General features: G+C 36.8%; 2 protein-coding genes across 11 annotated transcripts in view; one reads left to right on the forward strand and one right to left on the reverse strand.

Moving 5' to 3' along the window:
- The window catches only part of synprb (synaptoporin b), a 223,836-nt gene that overhangs the window by 135,745 nt on the left and 67,924 nt on the right, over window positions 1–20,167 (forward strand). The window lies entirely within an intron of this gene.
- cadpsb (Ca2+-dependent activator protein for secretion b) overlaps window positions 1–20,167 on the reverse strand; it is a 75,515-nt gene that overhangs the window by 8,002 nt on the left and 47,346 nt on the right. The window contains exons 12-22 of one of the 10 annotated variants that reach the window (XM_079884483.1): window positions 15,002–15,138; window positions 14,652–14,839; window positions 13,225–13,326; window positions 12,407–12,470; window positions 12,061–12,184; window positions 9,037–9,069; window positions 6,831–6,937; window positions 6,320–6,349; window positions 3,042–3,198; window positions 2,758–2,899; window positions 1,593–1,754 (exon numbers count right to left, since the gene is read on the reverse strand). In XM_079884483.1, coding sequence (XP_079740609.1) covers window positions 1,593–1,754; window positions 2,758–2,899; window positions 3,042–3,198; window positions 6,320–6,349; window positions 6,831–6,937; window positions 9,037–9,069; window positions 12,061–12,184; window positions 12,407–12,470; window positions 13,225–13,326; window positions 14,652–14,839; window positions 15,002–15,138 — 1,246 coding nt within the window. Of the gene's footprint in view, window positions 1–1,592; window positions 1,755–2,757; window positions 2,900–3,041; window positions 3,199–6,319; window positions 6,350–6,830; window positions 6,938–9,036; window positions 9,070–9,897; window positions 9,967–12,060; window positions 12,185–12,406; window positions 12,471–13,224; window positions 13,327–14,651; window positions 14,840–15,001; window positions 15,139–20,167 lie in introns of all 10 variants that reach the window. The other 9 variants (XM_079884480.1, XM_079884485.1, XM_079884484.1 and 6 more) reach the window with 9 other exon arrangements.

The following is a 20,167-nucleotide window of genomic DNA, read 5'->3' on the forward strand; positions in this document are numbered from 1 at the left end:
GCTCTTAATGACATGTTGGTTACCTAGTAGGAGAATCAATACTCCTTGGAGTTAATTTTAAAGACGTCTCAATATATACAATATTATTCTTAAAGAGTTCAACCCCAAAATGAAATTCACTCGTGTCATTCCAAATTCATGTATTCCTTGGAACACAAAAGATGATATTTTGAAGAATATTTTTGTCTATATATTGAAAGTCAATGGGGTCCAAAACATTGAGTTTCATTGTATTACATTCTGTGCTCCAAAGAAGAGAAAAAAAAGACATGGATTGAGTAAATGATTTTTCACTTTTGGGCGAACTATACATTTAAGCCAAATAATTAAAGTAGGTAAAGACTCTCTCTCACCACCCATGCCCACCAAGACTATAGGAGGTCCCAAGATCAAAACACACCATGCAGTCGACTCTGAGGACGCTGCCATCCTGAGTAGACAGATGTGTCGTAAGGGCCAGGTTAGAGTAAAAACATAAGAGTGAATCATGCTGCTATCTTGGAATTGGTTAGGTTCAAGAAATGTAGAGTATGAACTGAGCTTATTTCCTTATTAAAATGGGTATGATTCAGTGATCAACTGTAAATGTGATGGCGATCTAGTGTATTTGTTGAAAAAGAAGCCCACTCTGATGTTTAAACTCTTTGGGTGTTAGTTTCTACTGCCTTGGATGCCAGCTACACTGAAGTAACCTCTACTTCAGAGCATCAGCTACCAACGCAGTGACAGAGCTACGACAAGGCAGGGAGTTCTACCAACCCACACCCACTGGTACCTTCCACACAAAAAAACCCCCAATATATCTTACTGTTTTAGAACACCTCTCTGCCTCGCTATTCTCAAGGAACGTTTTTTCTTATCATTGACATGATTCTACCAGTAATTCTGAATAAAGAATCAACGAAGCCTAATGTCCCACTTTTAGAGTATAAAGAGAATAAAATAGTAGCTAAATATTGACTACAATGGCATTGGTCAGAAATAGGGAATGAAAAATCTAAGAATTTTTTTAAAATAACTGAATACTGAGAGGAGAAATGAGAGGGATGACTAAACTTAAAGACCTCATGATATCAAAAAGAGCTTTATTCCATTATGAGTTGTTTACTTGTGATTTTAGTCGAAAATGAATGGTTGTCAGTCAGTGTGTCTTGGCTTTAAAGCCATCTATATTACTTGATATGTATGGATTGTATAGAATTGCATTTGAATAAAAAACTATTGGCTTGACTGTAGGTTTGGGTTGCAATCCAGATCTCACCACCACAGTTTAACCTCAATGGCATGCACATTGAGGAAAATGAAGAGCTTTTCAGTTCTCATTTCAAATAACAAAATCACATGAGCCTGTCTGGAACCCTTTGCAGGCTACTTGACATGAGAATGATTCTAGAGGCAAGTCATCTTGACTTGTAGTTATCTTGTATATAGCCATAATCCGAATGTCATTTAACCATTGATAAATGTAGCAAATATCTTGCAATGCAATAATGCTTAACTGCAGATAAGTTAACTAAAGCCACTCAAAACATTTTCATGCCAAGAAGACTTTTGAATGCATCAGATCTCAGGTAAATGCATTGAATACACACTCAGAGTCATAAATAGCAGCCATCCAGGACGGAGTGGAAAAGCTAGGCATTTGTGGAAGGTTAACAGATAGTCCTGCTACTGGCACGGGAAGATTTGGTACTTTGGGAATTTGAAGGTTCACATTTGGTAGATTCACATTGGGCAGATTACTTGTTAAACTCCTGCAGAAACAGACAAAAAAAAGAAACAAAAAAATCCATAACAGTGGCAATGTGGAATGCTGCAAATAATGCAATGTAAGACATACAATACAAAAAAACAGAAACTGAGAAATGGAAAAGACCATCTTTACACATAAAGAGCAGACACATAAAACTGATCATTAAATGTAAGGAGAGAATCTACAGCACATTTAAACAGAAGACCTGAGTAGAAAGAAACTTGTGGTCAATAATATAGACAAAACAGCACACTTGTATAAAAAGGAAGTAAAAGCAGAATTTTTCCACAGCAAGAACAAACAGCAGCTTGAAAGATTAGAGGACGGTGATCGGGTTTTACACATAAAAACAGACAGCAAACAAATGAAGAAAACCATACTGACATATTTCTCACGGGGCATCAGCTTAATGGACAGAAGAGTATTGTGTTAGGCTGGGAATATTTGAGAAGGCTGTATCTTTTCTAAAGATAGCAGGTCATCTAAACATTGTTATCTGTTTGTTAGGATCTGGTTCAAAATTATTAAAATGAACATGCAAACCAAAATCAAGCATGACAGAACAATTGATTAGGAGATAAAAAGCATTTTGTTTAAAGCGCACAATATGAGGGTTAGTTCACAAAAAAAAAGATGGAAACCGGCAAGACACTAACTGAAGACTGATAGATTGTGGACTTGGTGAACTTCCTCTGATGTTTGGCAGCTTTCTCATGTAAGGCATGGTTAAGGTCACTCTACTTAGAAAATTGAAATTATAATGGTTCCAATGGCGTAAACAAACTGGTTTTAGATTTTACCTGAGAAAATCGAACTGGATACTAAAGGGTTTCATTCAATTAACTGCATAGATTTTTCAGAGAACAATATCCGTCAAAGGATGAGGATATGCCTGCACCTGCTATCTCATGTATATTTGATTTTTAATTTTTTTTGGTGATGGTTTTGTCCTAAAAGGCCCTGGCTCCCAGTCACCTCACATTGTTGAGAAAGTGGTGTCTTACTTTACAGGCTCCCATGACTCCCGCTCAAAACCCCTGTGAATGGACTGAGCGATGGAGGACTCCATAAGATCCACATATCGCACCACAAGAGGGGCGTACAGGTCCTGCAGATGTTTGTGAAACTTTCCATTACACAGGTGATCTGTAAAAACAGGAAAAAATACCAGGTTATGAAAATTTTGAGAGCAACATACCCAACTTTTACATTATAATAGCTATTTTATCCAGAGTTATAACACTTTTACTTTCAGAACTCTTAACCAAGTGATGGAAGAAGTGCTTACAGTCAGTACGGAGGAAGTCATTTAGAAGTTGAAAGAGCGGGAAACTGTCCCAGCTCTCAGGAGACTGGATCTCAAGAGCCGCATCCATTTCAACAGCGTAGAGCGACAGGAAGTTCTCAGCGTGCTCCACCATCAGGTCTGACCACCATGCAAAGGCCTTGATAGTCCAGTAAAGGAAGAAAGAATGGAGAAAAAAGCAGAAAGTTAGAAATCGCAAGTGTATAACGTAATCTCAGGCAAGAAAAAGATTGTAAACTGGTTAAGGGTCCGCCATATGATGTTCCACACGTTCACATTGTAAATCTATTTGTAAAGTAATGGCCCTTCATTTGAGCCATAAGGTTGAAGTAAGAGTTTTGGTCTGAGGGGTTCATGTTTTGCTTTATTGTTTGCGGTCATAATGTTTATTAAATAGATAAGGCATTCAAGTAACCAGTTTACAAGGCTAAAGGGTTAAGGTAAAAAGTTAAGCATTATGTTGACTTACATTAAACCATTTATATTTGCAACACAGAAAATTCTACTACATAGCTTTCAAAACAAAGTCTAAATATTGTGAAAAACATTTCACCATAAGAAATATATGAAGCTTCTATATAAAATCTCAAGAATTATGAGGCCCTCTAAAGTAACCATGTTAATTAAAATAAGAGAAACTAAATTAAAATTTAGCCTGTCATTCAAATCTAAAAAAATGACGATACACCTTAAATCTTGTGTTGCAAATGTTTGTATATTTGTGACCTGAGGTCATTCCATTTTTCCTATATCAGGTCAATTCCCAGTGGAGTCAAGATGCCAGAGGAGGTGCAGTTCTCATGCAAGTGAGGTAGAAATTCCTGCATGCTTTTGCCCTCCAAATGGAAGATGTAGTTCAACCGTTCACATCACTGCATCCCTACCGTTGGGATGGGGATGTGTCTTGCGATCATGCAACATTGCCGTCCCTGATACGCCAAAGACTGCAAGCAGCAGGCTTCTTTACTTAGCAAAGCATATGCTTTGATGAATATTTCTTCTTTAATTACTTAAAGTGACCATAAATTTTGGGCCTGTAGTCGGGTATTGAGCAGGAGTTTCTTCAAACTCATCAATCAAGCTTACTTGCAGTCTTGGCATAAAACACTTTTCTTCTAATTAAAACAACCGACCAGTGATAACCCCATTCAGGGATCTGATCAGAGGCTTAATCCTTCCCTTTGGTTGCATGCTACCTCCTTTTTTACCCCTCTAAACCCACAGCTTCAAAGAGCCCCGAAACCTTTTCCCCCAAATCCGCTCTGCTACAAAGGGATAGCAAGCTCTAAAACCAGACTTACCATAGCACTTACCTGCATGCTTCATATTTAACTCTTGAAAAAGCTACTTGGTTCATAATGTCAGCACTTAATATAGCAATTGCTAGTGGAGCAGGGCAATGCATATGGCTGAGCTTAACCAGACAGACAAGTAAAGTGTGGTAAAAAGCGATAAGAGACACCAAATCCAAGCAACCCATGAATCCTTCCCCAAGGCCCTTCTTGCTAATCTGGGAGCGCTGGATAGGTGTTATCATTAACATACTGACTGAATGCAAAAACTTTACTGTAAATTAAAATCAGCAAGAGTGGTCCTGGGAAGAGGGCTATGTTATGACATTGATTTGGTCATTTCGAGGGATTGTTAAGTCCAAGTTAGAGGTCTTCACGGATCCACTTCAATCAGATAACACGATTTCCGACAGGAGACCAGAGCAGGTTCGGGTCCAAAACTTTGACGAGTGCCTGGGACATGGGTCACATCAGATAGTAGTAGCTGAAATAAATGTGCTTTTTCAGAATGGACCCAAGATGACCCGCATTTGTTTCAAAAATGGCCAACTTTCCATTATTTATTTCATGCGTTTATCAATATATTATTTAAAACAAATATATCAATGTGTTATATATAACAATGTAACTAACGTAAATACATCGGAGAATTAATGTTTATCTACAAATAAGGTCGGAAGATGGTAATACTTTTAAATCTACACCTGCTGTGGTGTTTCTTATTTGTCGTCTCTGATTTAAACCTGTCAAGCCAGGTAGAAAAACTAACCACTTGCCACTGGCATGCTGGGCTGCAGGCATGTGTAGACGTTTCTGCCTCTGTTACGTTCGGGTAACAGAGGAAAATTGTCTAAAAAAGGTATGGTCGGACTCAAATTTTATAGGGTCTGTTTCGGGCGAGTTTTTCTTTTCTTTTTTATTCATTTATGCACGTCGGGTGCATGGAAAGAATTGATTCAGGTTGGGTAGGACCTGAGAAGACCTCTTGTTCAAGTACACTAGCAGAAGGGAACACGACTAATTGGGAAAGGTTAAGGTGGTACATAGTGTTGCGGGTGCGTAAATATGTAAACATTCCCCCCTGGAAGCAAAGGAATCATTGAGCATTGACCTTGCCAGTGGGGGACGCAAGCCTTTCAAGAAGTTTGAAGGGAGACTTGACAGGCACAATGCTGTGGAATTAAGACAAACCCATGTCGGACGCGGCAATACATTCGCTCACGTTGTGAGGAATGGGACATTACAGGGGAAGGGAACTCTTCATAGCTCATGCACAAGCCAGTAAGGGGCTTTTTCATTGCATTCATTTTAGCCACATACCTCTTTTCCCTGTAACAACACCATGGAGTGAATGGTGAGGAAAAACATGAACATGTAGAGAGTGATGTATGTGCAAAGTGTTGATTATAAACAATTTTCTTCCAAAACTTTTGGACAAAAAGTCACAATTGCGAGATTTAAAGTGACGTTGTGACATATAGTCACATTGTGAGTTATCAACTCGCAATAATGAGAAGCAAAGTCGCAATGGTGAGATTTAATGTCACAATTGGGGGATATTTTTACTCTAAGGTTGAAATGGCCTTCAAATAGTTATATAGTATGATGCCACCAGTTGGGCAGCAACGAAGTTCTAGCATTGTAGTTTCACAAATGTAAACAGAATGATTTACAGATGGTTCTATCATAATGTCTTGAAGATAAAGTGCTTAAACTCACATATTTTGCTAATTTGTGCATTTTGATCAGTGTGTGTGTGTGTGGGGGGGGGGGGTATTTAATTTCCCAGAAATCCAAGAGACTAAAGCTAAACACTTTATGTCAATTCCATCATGTTCTTTAAGCATCGTCTTGCCCCATCCACCCAGACATAACAGAAAAGCCCTTAACTGCGTGAATCAACATGCTTGAGGGAAAAGGTACACTATGTGATGACAACTTAAGAAAAAAAGAAACATGATACTGTACCGACTGGTCTCCTGTACTTGTGACCGCAGCCTGTTAAGCATATTCAGAAAGATACAGTAAATCTATAAATCTCAGGAAGACCATGGATTACCTAATACTTAAAATTGCATCTGGGAATAATGCCAAAAATGCATTTGTTCCTAGAGTAGTAACTGTTGAAACAGGCCAATTATTATAATTACGGCTGAAACCTTTACTTGGCTCAAAAAGGCCAAGGGGAATTGCAAAGGAATCTGTCTAACATTTAGAACACAGACACAATCTGTATTCTGAGGCTTACTTTAGAGTATAGATCCAGGGAAAGTGGTTTAGAGACCTAGATCTCATGGGAGAGTGAACTCTTGTTGTTTCACTAATTTACACTAATACAAACTGCACTGTGCAAACTGCACAGCTGCCTTTTTTGTTATAAGAGAGGAGCCACTGGCACTTTAAATCAACCTTATTTTGTACTAGATAAAGAAAAATAGAGAGTGAATGTAAGGGAAAGAGAGAGCGAGTCCAGACTCACCTCTGCGTGGTGGTCCTGGTTCTGATGTAGAACCTCAATGACTAACTCCGCAAGGCGGATGGCATGCTCCAGTTTTTTAGCAGGCGTAGCTAGGTTAGCTACATTCTCTGGAGCAGAATGGTGGGGAGAAGAGGGATGGTTAATATTACAGTGGTTGATTAATACATTTATTCTATGAATCTGTGATGTCATGAGCACTACAATGCAGTCTAAAGAAGCTAAGGTCATAAATACCTAACTGAGCATGCAGAAATGACAACACTGTTGATGACACTCATAACACTTCAAGAAAAGATGCCTAACTGATGTCAGAGACACTAGAATGCTCCTGTAAATCGGTTATTTGTAATCTTTGAGGCAAAAAAGCTTGCGACTAAATTGGGGTTCAAAAGTCTTGAGACCACAAGCGGTTCTATTTTTTCTTTTTCTGATTTAAATTTTATCGACATCATAATTTAAATGAAAAAATCAACATAAAATGTGTTTTTTGCATCTTCAATGGAGCAAAAACATCTGACCCTTAAATTTGTTGAAAATTGGTCAATGTCACTCTTGCAGAAGAAATGCAGAATCATTACTATGCCGTATTTATTTCACATCATAACATTTCCTAAAGCCTAAAACTTTAATTGCGGATTTGAATTCTAGATATTTAATGTGGACACAGACGTTTAGACCCCACTGTAGGCTATATCCATTTAATCCTTAAACTGTATTTTTAATCTATCTTGGTATATTACTATTAATTAGTAGGACTTCTCATTTAAGGCCAACACATGAGAGAAAGAGTAGACCAGATTGTCAGACATATGCAACACTTTGATGAAATGAGGACATCAGGACACACAATAGTGTTTCTGATTTTAACATATAATCAACTTTTGTCTGAACAAGATGAAATGAATAAGACAGAAAACCAAAAGAAAGAAAAAAAGCTAAATAAATAAAGTAAAATACCGACCAACTCAGCAATGCTGAGGTCTCCACTGAAGGAGAAAAAAAATCTTTAATTTATTGACCGAAATGCTACTTCAGACATGAAGGACATTACTTATTTATCATTTCGTCTGACTCTTTAATCTTGGTGTCTAGAGTGTGAAATGTTCACTTTTATGCCAATGGTTTATTGGTCTGTTAAATTTGTGGGTTATTAATGGAGTTGTGGGGCACTGTACTGAAATTTACTACACTCTGAAGCTCAGAAGCTCATTCTAACTCTTCCTAAGGCCATGATGTCATCAACACAACATGATAAAGTAATGACAATGGATCTAATGATAATCTATGATTACCATTATCCAAATTTCATACTTTATCTATTTTCAATGTGTCCAAAATGTCAAATTTCTAAAACCAGGACTGGGAATTAAAGAAGCGAAATATCTCTTAAATGGATGGTGATTTAGAAAGGTAGTTCTCAACTGGTGGGTTTTGTCTCAAAAACAGTTTGCAAGTCCGTTCTGACAAAACAAAAAACAAAGCTAAATGGAACAAACTGGCATTCCATTTTGTTGCTGATGTCGAATGTAGTGCGTAAAATCTAACTTTAGTTAGTGGATAGAATGCAGCAAAATTAGACAACGAATTTGGCATAGTTTCAACCTAACAAAATATAAAATAAACAAATACAGTATTATTAAGTTTGTAATATTAATAAAATTATATTTTTTGTTTTACTTTTACATGAAAAACATTTTGATGTGGTGTAGGTTTAGCACTAAGTGAAACATCTAAGTTCTGAAGCAAAATTAGTTGAGAACCACTTATTTGGAAAATCCATTGATGTCAAGATTCAGATATACTTCAATTATCTTATTCCCAGTGCTTTAGAGAGAAACATTTGCAAATCATTCTCCACTCACATTTTAACACATTGAAAAAACTGCCACTGAAATATTTGTGAAAGATAGAATTACTTCTTGTAAGTCTGCATAATGTAACACCATTAGGCAGACTGTGTAGCGCTCAGAGGCTCTGTTTCAATTTCTAAAGGCATAACATAACACAAAATAAGTTTTTACCCAAATTTTGTGCATATATTGACAGAAGAATACTATCTTCACAAAAAAAGAACTGCACAAGAGTGGACCTTGTGTCATGGTGAATACAGGACTTTCAGACTAAAAAAAGTTCTCTGTAATTGTGTCATGTGCATGTGCCAGGATGTGTTGAAGGGGACAGGGGATGACGTCAAACATAGCTTCACCTGGATCCTTCTGATCCTTTAGAGTTTTCTCAACTTGAGAGAGAGAGCGAGAGAGAGAGAGAGAGAAAGAAAGAAAGAAAAAGAGAGTCAGAGCCACATAAGGAGAGGGAGAAATAAGGGAGAGAGAGAAGGGAGAACTGGAGGGAAAAAGAATTATTCCTCAAGGTGGCATGTTTTAGCCCAAAGTCACTGCAGCATCCCTGGTCATTTCACTCTTGGTTGCTCTCCAGAGAATTAGTATATATTTGATATAGAATAATAAAAATGATAAAAAGGCAAATAAACACGCATGTAGATATTTACCTGGAAAGACAAGAACAAAAACACATAGCACAGTAGCAACTGAAGGACACACTGAACAAAGAGACAATAGCCATTGTTCGGTTGCATGACAAATTGCACACAGCTGTAGTAATCACGAACAAGACAAACTTGTGATGTTGGAACACGTAAGTTATAGCTCGTATACGTGTACTAACTCCTGCTCTCCTGGTAGCTCAGTCACCTGTTGATGTGTCTGGAACCCCCCAGTGTAACCACCTACCACACCACAGTAACGATATACACTCAGACAAAGTAAAATAGCGAGCAAAGTAAAAATGCATTCAAGTCACAAACAGGAGCTTCAACCAAAAATGAACACGAGGAAGCAGAACGGATGCATCGGTCATGTCGTATTACAAACAGATGGAACATCTCTGCCAAAGAAATTGGAATCGGAACATTACGTATCGCTCTCTACTCAGTGTCTGTCATCTGTATGAAAATGGCAAAACAGAAAAGTTCAGAGAAGGATGCGACATGGAGGGTTGATTTGATGGAAGAGAGGTAAAGAATGAGGGGTGAGGAGTTGTTACTCACGGATGGTTAAATCCATAACTTGTGTTGCCAAGGAGTAGACAGGATGATCATACATTTCCCTCTTTTTTCCTAAAGAAAAAGAGGATTCCGGCATGCAAGAGTTTGGGGTCAGAGGAAAGGGGGTCAAGGGTCGGTTATGGTGAAGGGATGTCTTGTGTTAAGGGAAGTTCTCATTAAGAAGAATAAAATCTGTTTTTGGAAAACGTTGGATAATACAACATGATTTGATGGTTAAAACCATTAAACCACAATCACCCTTGAATTCTCACAAAATGAAGAATAAAGTAGACGTGGAAAACTACTGTTCAAAAGTTTGGGGCAAGTAAGATTTTTTATTTTTTTATTAATACTTTTATTTAGCAAAGATGCTTTAAATAGATCAAAGGTGACAGTAAAGACTTTCAAAAAATTCGATTTCAAATAAATGCTGATCTGAATCTCCACAAGAGTGTTAAGCAGCACATCTGTTTTTAACATTGATAATGATAAGAAATGTTTCTTGAGCAACAAATCAGCATATTAGAATGATTTCTGAAGGATCATGTGACACTGAAGACATACATGTCGTAAAATAATTGCAGCTCTGACAAGCATAAGAGACTTCTTTCAAAAGTATTTAAAAATCTTACCGGCCGCAATTTTTTTTTGAACGGTAGTGTATTGTTCACCCAAATTAAAACTCTGTCACTTGAAGCATAATTTTCTTTCTTCCATGGATTTCAAAATTTGACTGATTCTATACTATTTTTCAGCCACTTTTGTTTTATGGAAAAGGGCAGCATACAGTGAGCGAAATATCTCCTATGTGTTCCACTAAAGAAAAGAAAACCATGTGCATTTCAATTAAGGGTGAGTAATTGATGACAGATTCATATTTGGGTGAGTTATACTTAAGGAAATTGTGTCACTTTATTCAATCAGGGAACAAACAGTCAAGGCCCATTAGAGAGGCACAATTGTAAACTGATACTGTGTTTTTTTACTTTGCCACCATTTGTGGCATTTGCATCATTGGTTTGTCACCTTGTTCGAAATAAGCGACAGAACCAATCATTTGAGCATTCATTCAGAGCGATGATTTAAAAATACCTCCAAACATCTAAACACAAACATCCTCCTCAAAACCAGCTCTCAATGCCTCCTCCACAAACAGAAACCCATCGCTATTGCCCATCTTTTGCTTCTTTTTAATCCTCTTTCACGCTTGTTGCCCAGCCTGGCATTGTTTCATGGATGCTTCCCTCTTCATCTCATTGCTCTTTCCCTCAACCTGTTTTCCTCTAATGGACTCTTCCACCCTACAACCATTCCTTCCCACATACTTAATTTATTTCACCGCAAGATTATTCCCCATTCCTGCATTCCTTTCTGTTCACCGACTCATTTTCCTTGTTCCTTTTTCCTCCTCTGTAACCATTTCTCTACCCTGATGTCGTTTATCATCCTGATCTCAGCTGTAATAATAGAAAAGAGAATGTGTGGAGAGCATCTAAAAAATGTCCAATTTCCAATCTTCTATGTTATCGCAACACATAGGAAAGGGTCAGAAGCTCTTCTTTGTGTGGATTTGAATGCATTTTTTTTTTACACACAAGTCCACAAAAGGAGAATGGACAAGAAGACATTGAAACTTTTCTTGAAAACAGAGAAAGAAACAAAAGCAGTAATTGACCGTAGAAGAAACAAGTATATTATTTCAAACAAGACAGATGCAGTGTAATTCAAGAATGTGCTCTGGTGTAAAATAAAATAATCAAATTAAATAAAATATAAATGCAGGCAATTCATTTTATGTATTTAAAAAAAAAAAAAAAAAAATATATATATATATATATATATATATATATATATAAAAAAATCGCATGTATATACTTAACTGCATCAAAGATGAATCAAAATTCATCTACAATTTAAACAAAATCCTAATTAACCAAACCTAAATTTCTTTTCCTCTCACAAACTGAAAGTAGAAGAACAGATGATTTACTCAAAGCACATTATTCAAATATGGACCACAGTTTATGCATTAAATCGATTCAAATGAATGGAAACGGAGTTTAAAAAAAAGTTAAAAGCACAAAAGTTCCCTTCTGGTTCAAATCATCATACGGTTAAGTGCTTTAAAATCATAATGCTGTGAAAGAAAAGCGTAATGCTAGTCACCTTCCACTCTGGCGTATTCAGTGATGCGCTGGTAGTTAATTTGAGCTGCTTGCTCTAAGCATTTACGAATCACAGCTTTGACTTCCTCCTGCGGCACTGGGGTCACAATGTCCTTCATAAGCACCTGTGAAAAAACACAAAACCCAATTTTTTTTATCTAGTGACATAAATGTTGTTGGCCTGGTATGAATGAGTCATACTTTTTAAAACTTTTTTTTATTTAAATAATGATGCATGGCAGAACAAGTAAACAGAGGCAGGCGGCACTGAACAAAATACCATCAATTGCTTCTCTTTTCCTTCTACAGCTGCTACTCTGAATCAATATAAGCAATGTTGTCATTACCCTCTCCAGCAAAGACAGAGTGGCTTTCAATGCTCCCTCAGGGCGACCAAACGGAAAGCAATACCTACAACAACAAAAATTGCATTGTGTCTGTAGAAAATCCTGTATACAATACACACATTTTTGGATGCAATGTCGAGAAAAAAACCCAGAACGGTGTACATCAGCGGTTCTTGACTGGTGGGACGAGAACCGAAAATGGGTTACGGACAGCAAGAGGGAAAAAAACAATGCTAAATGTGAATAATACAATGCAACTCTTTTAAAGAAAATGCTTCGTATATCTTTTGTGGCTGACGTCAAATGCTGAAAACCACAAACAAAACTGTACAAGGTAAAAGACGCACTGAGAAAAATGAAACCACATGCTAGTGTCTCGTTTGATTTGCACAGGCTATAATTTGAGCTCTGTTGTTGAAATAACATTGACATGTTTATGCACTTATGGCTGTGCACCACTCATGTTCAGCCTAATACAATATTTGGCCCAGCATTTGTTCCATGCATTAAGCTGATAAATCACCTCTGCTGTTGTTTATGTGTTTACAAAATTGTCCAATTCCCTGCTCTGCCTAATAATTTGCATATTGTTGGGACTACGCAGCCAGTGGTGATATAATTTTTAATGTATGATTTTAAAGGACATTTTTGTCTACTTTCATACACTAAAAATGTAATGAGATGTTGGATTGCACTCGATGTTCAATATAAAATATGCGTCTTGAAACAAAACCAAGAGAACCACTGGTGTACAAAGTCTTCTTGCTATAGTACAGGCTGTGAAATGTTAAATAAATGCTTTAAGTCTACATACTCACCTAAAGTTTGTGATCTGATTCTCCAGAAGGACACGTAATCGTTCTTTGATTTCCTCAAAGCGTTCTTTTTCTTCCACCGTTACTGTTCCAAGACCATCAGGCCTATTTTACAAGCAAAACATGCCATTATTTGCAAATTGATTAGGAAGAAAGATCAATGTTGAGTCAAGACGAAAGTAATAAAAATCTAAAGAAAGTTTTGAACTGATTTATTATTACAACTAATTAAGATACTATATAATTGCTTTTTAAAGCCCTGTATATTTTCAGTGAAAGCTAATCAAACCACATTAACATTTCAGTATGCTCTATATCACACTTGTAACAATAAAATACAGGCCTGGCACACTGAGCCCAGAAAGAACATCTAACCAGAAGCAATGTCTGGTTTTCTTAAATCTAATACACTGGCTCTAAATGTATTTGTACCCAGCAGATGGGACCCTGTTGTGATACACATGGGGGACATTCTTTCCAACCCATTTTTTTAAATTTACAGCTATTGATGTCACAAAACTCCAATTGGGCACCATATTTCATTAAAATATATTTAATACACAGCTAGCTTCAGCACAGTAATAAATATACTTTCAACAAGTCAGTGGGAAGAGAAAGCTGAACTAAACGTGCTGTACAAGTGCATACAGGCTTGTATGAAGTCAAAATTCAAAATATTTTCTTATTCCAGGATCTTGGTCTTATTGTTAAGATAAATATGTCACATTATGAAATATCATGATGACTTAAAAGAAACAAAAGGTTTATAGTTCTTTTTTTTCGCCTCGTGTTCAACTGAAAAAAAAGATGAGATTAAAAAAAATATTTTGGGGTGAGCTACAGTATACTTTTAAGATATCCTAAGCTGTATAAGCAATGTCACCCTGTGTGAGATACATTTGCTGCTATTGCACAATATAAACTATGATGCTGATATGAACATATCCCTGATAAGCCCTCTTACCTTGCGCTCTCAGGGGCCAGCTGTGATTTACATTTCCTCTTTTTTTTAGACTCCTTTTTCCCTCCTGACATTGAGCCAGCCCCCTGTAACTCAGACCCCCTCTGACTATCAGGAACATGTAATGAATGAGCAACACAATGAGATTTGGAAATTAAAATAACAAAAAAGAAAAGGAGAATGGAAAAAGTGTAGTGGATAAAAGAATACTGCTGAGCTTTGGAAAGTGGAAAAGAAATGAAAAATGATTGAGAACAAAAGACACAACAAATCAAACAAAATTTGGCAAAATTATAAAGAACATTCACAGGGGAAAATATAATAAATGCTAAAGAAAAAATACAAAAATATGCTGATGACTTGCAAAGCGCCCTTGGTTCTGCACTCTCGTTCACCCTGCTTCCATGATTGTATCTCTCCCGACATCTAACATCACAATAACGCAGTGTATCTTTACGCAAGCCTGTACCTGTTACCGTGAACATGGGAGGCACAAAACGCAAAGCTGTAGTGCAACAGCGTCGGGTCAATCATGTGCCCGGCATCTGCCCTCTCCAGTAGGTCGCCAAGATAACACAGATGTCTATGGCATCCTCTCACCCCGTTCCGAGCGCAGTACTCATCCAGAACAAACACCTGACCTGGGCTAAACCATCCCTACAATAAAAAAAAGGTAGAAAGTTTGAAAGGAAACATTTCTTTTTATTATCAATGCTGAAAACAGTTGTGCTGCTTAACATTCTGTGGAAACCATATTGAATTTAGTTGCTTTGCATTTAGGTCAGCATTTAAAAAAAAAAAAAAAAAAAAAACACTTACCAGACATGCAAAGTTGTCATTTAGCCTGTGGTCCAACGTGAGCCTCTGCACCATCTCGAACAACGAGGCATGATCAAAGCTACATGGGTTAGCTGAGATAAACTCATCCATGCCGTGCTTCTGTGCTCTGTCAGCATCTATTCCAGCCAATCATGGGAGAGGAAGGGAGAGGGGGTGGGTTCAAGGAAGAAGAAATTAGCAAACAGCAAGGAGAATGATTTGTTCTCCTCTCACCACAAAAAACTAAACACCTAGAATGAGCCCTCTATGGCAAATCAAGGACATTGAGCTTTCACATTGTCAACTTGCAGCAAAAGTCAAGCAGAGTTCAATCGGACCTAGCAAATGTGGAACTGAGTGATAACTCTCAGCTCACATTCATTCTGGACGTGCATGCATGAGCTGATCAGGGCCTGGTCTCTTCCTGTTCTCTCAATCAAAAGCTTTTGTAAGTAAAAGGCCACCGATGGCCTTGAGGAAGTGGCGTTTTTCCAAATGTAGTTTCTTTCACGTGAATACAATAGATTCTGCCATTCGCAATTGATTAATGTCACTCATTTTAAGAGAGAAGATGGATTGTGTGCTCGTAAAAGTGCAAATGCCGAAAAAAGAAATTAGGGGAGATATGTTTGCCATTTTTGAAATATTTTAATTAACTAACCAGGAATTTTCTAATGTAATTTAATAGTACAACAGCATCAACTAAGTCAGGCCCCATGAAATGTTTTCTGATTCAACTGATTTGATAAAAATATGTGTGGGTCAGCATGAGTCATGAATATTTTTGCTCTGTTTTCCTTTAAAAGAAAAAAATACTGTTAAAAGTGATTTTATTGTTTTTGGTAAATATTTACTAGCATATACACTACCGTTCAAAAGTTTGTGTTTAAAAAAAAAAAAAAAAGTCTCTTATGCTAACCAAAGCTGCATTTATTTGATCAAGAAACAGTTCAAACAGTATAACACTGTGAAATATGATTACAATTTAAAATAACTATTTTCTAATTTAATATATTTTAAAATTTAATTTATTCCTGCGACGCAAAGGTGAATTTTCAGAATCATTACTCTTCAGTGTCACATGATCCTTCAGAAATCATTCTAATATGCTGATTTGCTGCTCAAGAAACACTTCTTATTATTATTAATATTGAAAACAGTTGTTCTGCTTAATATTTTTGTGGAAACCATGATCCATTTTTTCTTCAGGATTCTTTGATGAATAGAAAGTTCAAAAGAACACCATTTATCTAAAAATCCCTGTCACTTTTGATCCATTTAATGCATCATTTTTGAATAAACTTAAAAAAAATTAAGCAAATTAATAAAACCTCAATGACCACAAACTTTTGGTAGTGTAGATGTCCTCAATGCTAATAGACATGGCATAAAAGCAACAAAAAAAAAAGTGTTTTTTTTATTTCATGGGTTCTTTAATATGCTTTTTGTTATAGGCTAAATGTGAACAAAATCAGCTAAACAGTCTATGTAGTTTTTTAAGTTCTATGCACGTGCTTGAGAAAGCAGTAAAAGAAAAGGTAAGTTATTCCTAAAAAAGAAACTGACCCCCTGATGACTTACTTTATTAGCAACAGAATAATATAATCTAAATCTGTGCAGTGATGAGGTGCTCTAATGAGAGAAAATGTGAGGAAAGAATGTGCATCGTGTTACACCAATGATTAGGTGTGTGTCTAGATAACAACAATAACCATGTGAATGTGTGAATACATATGGCTAAAAATAAAGTGCAAAAACAAATAAATACTATCCAGATCTGCTTAATTAGAGGAACTTGGATAAAGTTATGTTATTCTTTGGCCAAGTAAAGCATTGCTACAATTATAGAGACGTAGACTAAACTAAAAGAGAGGACAAAAAAAGGAAAGAATAGAGGCACAGGAAAAGACAAGGGATTGTAGGAATGAAGAACTCAGTGAGGAAATGAGCTAGGATAGACAACAGACAAAATGAGAAAAGTTCAACATCAGAATGAATGGCAAAGAAGCCTTATAACTGAGCAACTCAGGATAATAAAGAAATGAGAAAAAGAAAGTGTAAAAATGCACAACAGACTATATGAGCTATATGAACCGTGGAATTAAAGGGAAGAAATAAGCAAATGTGTCCTAATTACAGGGTAAACCTACAGGATTAAAGGATGTGCCTTATTCATTTGCATTTTTATATTTCATAATTATACTTTAATTAAAATAATGTACTTCCACATTCCACAGTTTTAAATCGGCTTGTGCAAAAAACCGCTCTGCTGCATTCAAATAAGACTAGGACTTATGGGGATAGTAATAAACTAGGAACCATTTCCTACCCTGTTATTAATAATATTTTACTACTATAAAATAACTCCTGATGCTTTTTTAATGGTTATATATGATATTTCATTGAAAATGGATGTATTTTACATGCAGGAACACAGTGAGACACTCCACTGTGCTTTCCAATGTCATGCAAGAAAAAGGAAGAGGAAGAAAAAAAAAACTGGAGTAACATTTTCCGCTTGCCTATCTTTTAGCATTCCGCATTTTTTCTCTTAGCATTTGCAAGTTGACAATACTGGAGAAATTTTCAGTGTTTTCATAAGGGTTGCTGAGCACACTGACAAGCAAGCCACTTCAGTGGCGTGCCAACAGGCTAGCATTACTGTTCTAGTGCAGATACACGGCTTTAACGGGAAGCCAACAAAGTCTAAAAAGTAATTAATTCATTCTCTGTGAAAAAAAAATGGAGAATAATCAAGAAGGAAGAACATTAACTTGTCTTTCCATCAGCATCTGAATGGATAACATGACATCAAAATGCTCACCTACTCAAGCAGTATAAGGGCAAACACACACAGGTGCAAATAATGAACTATATCTTTGCTAAGTTCTACATTGGGTTTAGGGACTACTTCAAAGAGGCCCATTTCCTCCGGACGAAATATAATTAGGAGTATTTCTTGGTGAGGAGGGACGGCAGTGCCTGCTCCTTCACATTGGCATTCAGAATACTCCACTTACATATTTGCCAACTCTTGTAAAGCTCAAGTTGAAAAATAAAGAAATCAGTTGAAAGGCAACTGAACCCTCGAGAGTAAAGTCCAAGTGGTCAAACATGTACAGTGCTTCACTGCTGCTGTTACTGTAGACAGAATTGATGGTCAAACTTAGGAATGGCCAAATTTGACTTAGTCAGTCATCCCAAACATTCTCAGAATTGTCCCATAAGAATGAAATGCCACCAAAACAAGTCAAACCCCATCTTTTACTTTACTCTGAGGGGTCTTGTGATGCTAGTGATGTTTATGTAGAGAAGGCAATTATGCAAATAAATCATAAACCATATTAACTTAGCTAAATAATAAGTACAAACGCACTAATTTACATGCAACCTAAACTGGCAAGAATAATGAAAGTTTGTAGTTTTAGCCATCATCAAAAAAAAAGTTCAACTGAAAAGTAAAATAATCTACTTAGGTCTAAAGCATGAGGAGTGAGATTTGAAAGGAGGAGAAAAAGAACGAGAGAAAAAGGATAAAGAGAGCACGTTGCATTGGTCAGATAATGGTTTTATGATTATCTGACTGGTGCTAGCTAACAGGTTAGCACTTACCCTTGAGTCCAGCTAGAAGACAGCAGGGTAAGAAGGGACAAACCAGAATAACATAAAGACTAGCAACAAGGCTGAAGGAAAAAGCAGACACGAAAACCCTGACTCCACTACAGCTGCAGGACTAAAGAAGGGTACAAGCAAAGCATGAACGAAGAAAAAACACAACGTAAAATACAACAACCTGTACCGACATGATAGTGCAGTTTGAACTGGTGGGTGGTCAGATCGAGTAGTGAAAGAAAGAAAGAAAGAAAGAAAGAAAGACAGAAAGAAAGAAAGACAGTAAGAAAGACAGTAAGAAAGAAAGAAAGAAAGAAAGAAAGAAAGAAAGAAAGAAAGAAAGAAAGAAAGAAAGAAAGAAAGAAAGAAAGAAAGGACTATATTTTGGTGTATTACGTTGTGCTCTGCTGCAGCTGATTTTGACAGGATTCTCACAGGATACAATCTAGATCAGACTCAACTATCACTGAAACATATACTAACACTGTACTGGCAAATACACTTACCTTCAGACATACAGTATATTTGAATGTTGGTCAAATGTGTATTTGATGCCAGTATCAGTTTCTAAATTGATTCTATGAAGGCACTGAATCCGGTAAAAACAAATGAGCAAATAAATTGCTTAGAGAATAAATTCAGTCACCAGTAGGGGCTCCTGACTGGAAATTTAGGATGAACATTGTGTAAGCTTTGTATTCTAATCGCTGAACACCCAGACACACTTTTGGCAGAGGTCTGGTGACTTTTATGTTATTCAGTCTGAGGGTGCCGCACTAATGCTGATTGACAGGCACACATAAAATGTTATCTTAGTATTGCCTTAATGTAGTATTTATTGCCTCCGGATGTTGTTTTAGAAGTTGTCGAGGAATTCCGGTGAGGAAAAGAAAGTCATTTCTATTCTCAGAACAAACATAAAACGAACACACCAGAACTATATAAAGGCCATTAGCACGTTTAAACTTTTATTAATTTGTTATTAAGAACAGACATGCCAACTAGTTACTGACCTGATGCAGACTAATATACACATAGCTAAAGCGGTATATCGTCTTGGTCTGGAGCGTGAAAATAAGCGGGGCAGTCTGAAATCTGCCCCAATGGCTCTCAAATAAAGCGCGCTGCACTTCCATTTTTCCTCACAGATTTACATTGGAAAACTGTGGGGTGCTGTAGAGCTGGGGAGGGCTTAGGCACCTGCTGCCCAGCTTAGTATACATGCCCGCCAAAGCCATACACTAATATATCCTACGACTTAAAATAGTCTAGAAAATCCGAAAATATATTGTTACAGAATGCTGAACACATTTACAATTTATTATTGATTCAGTTTATATAGAGTTCTATGTTTTGGATGAATATTTTGGTGGGTCTAGCCGTTAGACATGCGGGCTGTCATGAGGTGCATATAAGGCACGTGAAGCATCTCGCAGTGTACTTGTGTACCCCTTTTTCGATTTTTTAAGTGTCCCTCGTGACTTACCGATGTGGTGTTAGTTATATATGTGCCAACATACCAGTGTGTGTGTGCCACTAAACTAAGTAGTTTGG

Source organism: Squalius cephalus, assembly GCF_949319135.1.
Source record: "Squalius cephalus genome assembly, chromosome: 10".
In the NCBI taxonomy this organism is placed as follows: domain Eukaryota; kingdom Metazoa; phylum Chordata; class Actinopteri; order Cypriniformes; family Leuciscidae; genus Squalius; species Squalius cephalus.